The sequence below is a fragment of the Mauremys mutica genome, chromosome 17 (assembly GCF_020497125.1).
Source record: "Mauremys mutica isolate MM-2020 ecotype Southern chromosome 17, ASM2049712v1, whole genome shotgun sequence".
Classification (NCBI taxonomy): domain Eukaryota; kingdom Metazoa; phylum Chordata; order Testudines; family Geoemydidae; genus Mauremys; species Mauremys mutica.
In genome coordinates, this window is record NC_059088.1 from 15,162,596 (window position 1) to 15,166,952 (window position 4,357).

General features: G+C 55.7%; 1 protein-coding gene across 1 annotated transcript in view; it reads right to left on the bottom strand.

Annotated features, from left to right (window-relative positions):
- The window catches only part of LOC123352015 (kallikrein-15-like), a 6,865-nt gene extending 3,946 nt beyond the window's left edge, over positions 1-2,919 (bottom strand). Inside the window, exon 1 of the mRNA XM_044991701.1 lies at positions 2,867-2,919. Within this exon, the coding sequence (XP_044847636.1) occupies positions 2,867-2,906 (40 nt within the window). The 5' untranslated portion in view covers positions 2,907-2,919. The remainder of the gene's footprint in view (positions 1-2,866) is intronic.
- Between the last annotated feature and the right edge of the window lie 1,438 nt (positions 2,920-4,357).

Consider the following 4,357-nt stretch of genomic DNA (forward strand, 5'->3'; position numbering starts at 1 on the left):
GGGATGCTGGAGAGCAGGGGCTGAGCTGGCTGAGCAATGCACGGGGGTGACGGCTGACCAGGGGGACCGGCCCCGGCTGAGATCAGGGCCCCATGGCACCGGGCGCTGCCCAGATACTCAGCTAGAGATCAGTGCAGGGCAGCGCCACAGCCAGAAGTAGAAAAGCCAGGCACCCAGAGTGCCCATCTGCAGGGCCGTCCTTACCCGTACGCAAAGCACGCAGCTGCGTAGGCACCAGGGAATTTGCTCCAGCCCCTGCCCCGCCTCTTCCCCATGGCCCCGCCCCTGCCCAGCCCCACCCCCACTCCTTATAGCTCTGCAGCAGGGCCGGGGCGTTGCATTCACCAGCGGCAGGAGTGCAGCCACCTGGCTCCAGCCACGTCGCTGGTGAGTGCTGGGGAGTGGTTCCCTCCTGCCCCCCAAGCCAGTCCTGCCCCCCCCCCGTGGAGGCCTGGGGCCCGCCCCCACGCTCCTCCCCGCAGAGGCCTGGGGCCCCACACACACCCCTGCGGGGGGGCTGCCCCAGAATAGCTAGGGACAGCCCTGCACATCTGGTCCTGCCACCCCCCAGCTCCAGGCTGCCCCTCCTGCAGAGCCCAGGCCGGAGACTCTCCCTCAGGGAGCCCTACATCCAGCCCAGCTCTGTGGGTCAAGAAAGAGCACCTTTAACTCCGCCCTCCTGCCTGTGTGCCCTTAACTCTGCCCCTTTGTAGATTTCAGGTCCATATCTGATGATTGAGCTAGCGGGGAGCTGTTAGATGGAGATGCCCAAGCTTGATGGAAGGGGATGAAATTGCGACACTACAAACTAAATATAGTCTGTCCTTTGGTAGATGCAGACTGAGCCATGGCCATTACAGCCATATATGCAATGGGGTGTGTACATGGTGCTGGGTTGCAGCCACTTGTGCAACGGGGCGCGTACGTGGCGCTGGAGCGGGGCCACGTGTGCGATGGGGCACCTACGTGGTGCTGGGTCCCGGCCACGTGTGCGACGGGGTGTGTATGTGGTATTGGGGCGGGGCCACGTGAGCGACGGTGCGTGTACGTGGCGCTGGGTCATGCCCATGTGTGTGTTGGGCTGTGTGACATTCTGTACCTTGGGGAAAAGCCCTGTAACCCCCATATTCCTTATTTATATACAAGTGTGATCTTGCATATAAAGCAGGCCGTGTGAGGCATCAGGGGAAAGGTTATGCTCTGCTGAAAGACATTTCTCTATCCATAGATGTATATCATTAATCCATACGAAGTTCTGAGAATTGTCTTGTATGGTTGTCACTGAAACATGCTTCAGAGTAGCAGCCGTGTTAGTCTGTATCCGCAAAAAGAACAGGAGGACTTGTGGCACCTTAGAGACTAACAAATTTGTTTGAGCATAAGCTTTCGTGGGCTACAGGCCACTTCATCGGATGCATGCAGTGGAAAATACAGTAGGAAGATATATATACACAGAAAACGTGGCAGAGGGGCATTGCTGGCACATGATGGCATATGAAGTGCCAGCAATGCCCCTCTGCCATGTACATTGGCCAAACCAGACAGGCTTTATGCAAAAGAATAAATGGACACAAATCAGACGTCAAGAATTAAAACACTCAAAAATCAGGCAGAGAACACTTCAACCTCCCTGGCCACTTGATTACAGACCTAAAAGTTGCAATATTACAATAAAAAGACTTCAAAAAACAGACGCCAAGGAGAGACTGCAGAACTGGAATTAATTTGCAAATTGGACACCATTAAATTAGGCTTGAATAAAGACTGGGAGTGGATGGGCCATCACACAAAGTAAAACTACTTCGCTGTGCTTATTTCCGAACCCCCACCCCCAGTTCCTCACATCTTCTTGTCAATTGCTTGAAATGGGCCATTTTCATTACCACTACAAACAATTGTTTTTCTCTCCTGCTGGTAATAGCTCCCCTTAACTGATCGCTCTCCTTAGGGTATGGCTACACTTAGCAGTTGCAGCGCTGGGAGTTACAGCGCTGGTCGTACAGCTGTGTAGGGAAAGCGCTGGTGTGTGGCCACACTCACAGCTACCAGCGCTGCAGTGTGGCCACATTTGCAGCATTTACAGCGCTGTTGGGAGTGATGCATTATGGACAGCTATCCCAGCGTTCAAGTGGCAGCAACATGCTTTTCAAAAGAGGGGGGTGGGGTGCAGTGTGACAGGGACCGGGGGAGAGAGAGAGAGTGGATTTTTGGAGCCGACACTGTGTATCAGCTCCCTGCCTTGCAAAATCAGAAAATTTTCCCGACCCCTTACTCTTAATTGCAAACAGCCTGCAGACCACATAAGCAGCTGCTCCAACGGACTCCCTTTCTCTCCCTCCCCCCGCTGTTTCTCTCGTCAAGCAAACACTCTTCCCCGTGCCTGCCTCATTCACAGCAAGGTAGTGGGTTTATCTCATTTGATTGTTCAGTCAGTTACAGATTGATCACGGCAAACAGGAGCTGTGTTTGTTTTTAGATAAGCAGCTCCCGGAGCCCCGAGTTCACAACAAAACAAAGAGAGGCAGCATAACAAAACAAAGGGAGTAATTTAGTTAAAAGCATTCTGGGATATCTCTTAATACCCTGGAGGCCAATAACAGCGCTGGTGTGTGGCCACACTTTATGACCAGCGCTGCAGCACCAGCGCTGCAATGCTTATACCCCAGTCAGAGCCAGGTGTACGGCCAGCGCTGCAGCCAGGGAGTTGCAGCACTGGATGTGCCCTGAAGGTGTGGACAGTTACTAATTGCAGCGCTGGAAAGCCTCCACCAGTGCTGCAAATCTCCAGTGTAGCCATAGAGTGTGTATGGGAACACCCATTGTTTCATGTTCTCTGTGTATATATATCACACGCACACACACTAACCTGCAGTCCCCAGGAGCAGCACGATGCGCAGCAGGTTCATGGGGCTCGGTGGCGGTGATGGCCGGGGCTAAGGGCTGCTGGCTCTGGAGGGGAGATGGAAAAGGGGCATCACTCCTGGGGAACTGGCCCCGCCCACTGCTACCTGCTCTGGGTTTGATGCCTGACTCTGTTGGACCTCCTGGCAACCGGCCCAGGGGGGAGTCCAGTGCCCATGGCTTGGCCCATCCTTAGCATATCTGGCACAGGCCACCTGGGCACTGGGCACTGGGCACTGGGCAGAGATGTACCTGCCTATCCCTCCATCCCATAGACACCCCTTCCATTCTTCCCCCGTCCAGCCCATAGACACCCCTTCCATTCTTTCCCCCGTCCAGCCCATAGACACCCCTTCCATGCTTCCCCCCGTCCAGCCCATAGACACCCCTTCCATGCTTCCCCCCGTCCAGCCCATAGACACCCCTTCCATTCTTCCCCCCGCGTCCAGCCCATAGACACCCCTTCCATGCTTCCCCCCGTCCAGCCCATAGACACCCCTTCCATTCTTCCCCCGTCCAGCCCACAGACACCCCTTCCATTCTTCCCCCGCGTCCATCCCATAGACACCCCTTCCATTCTTCCCCCCGCGTCCATCCCATAGACACCCCTTCCATTCTTCCCCCGTCCATCCCATAGACACCCCTTCCATTCTTCCCCCGTCCAGCCCATAGACACCCCTTCCATTCTTCCCCCCATCCAGCCCATAGACACCCCTTCCATGCTTCCCCCGTCCATCCCATAGACACCCCTTCCATTCTTCCCCCGTCCATCCCATAGACACCCCTTCCATTCTTCCCCCGTCCATCCCACAGACACCCCTTCCATTCTTCCCGCGTCCATCCCATAGACACCCCTTCCATTCTTCCCCCGTCCATCCCATAGACACCCCTTCCATTCTTCCCCCGTCCAGCCCATAGACACCCCTTCCATTCTTCCCCCGTCCAGCCCAGAGACACCCCTTCCATTCTTCCCCCGTCCAGCCCATAGACACCCCTTCCATGCTTCCCCCCGTCCAGCTCATAGACACCCCTTCCATTCTTCCCCCGTCCATCCCATAGACACCCCTTCCATTCTTCCCCCGTCCAGCCCCTAGACACCCCTTCCATTCTTCCCCCCGTCCATCACACAGACACCCCTTCCATTCTTCCCCCGTCCAGCCCATAGACACCCCTTCCATTCTTCCCCCGTCCAGCCCATAGACACCCCTTCCATTCTTCCCCCAGCCATCCAATCATCCATCTGTCCCATATACGCCTGTCCCCATTCCTCCATCCCTCCCCATCCATCCCAACAGATTAAATAGATAGATAGCTTTGTATCCCTGCACACATTTCTCCAAGGAGCTAAGAGCTGTCTATAAATGATGGATGAGATTTCCCAACCCCCTCCGCCCCCACTCACCTACCACCCGGGGTCCGGGAAGTGTCAGATGTGGAACCGTCCCCCACCCTCCAA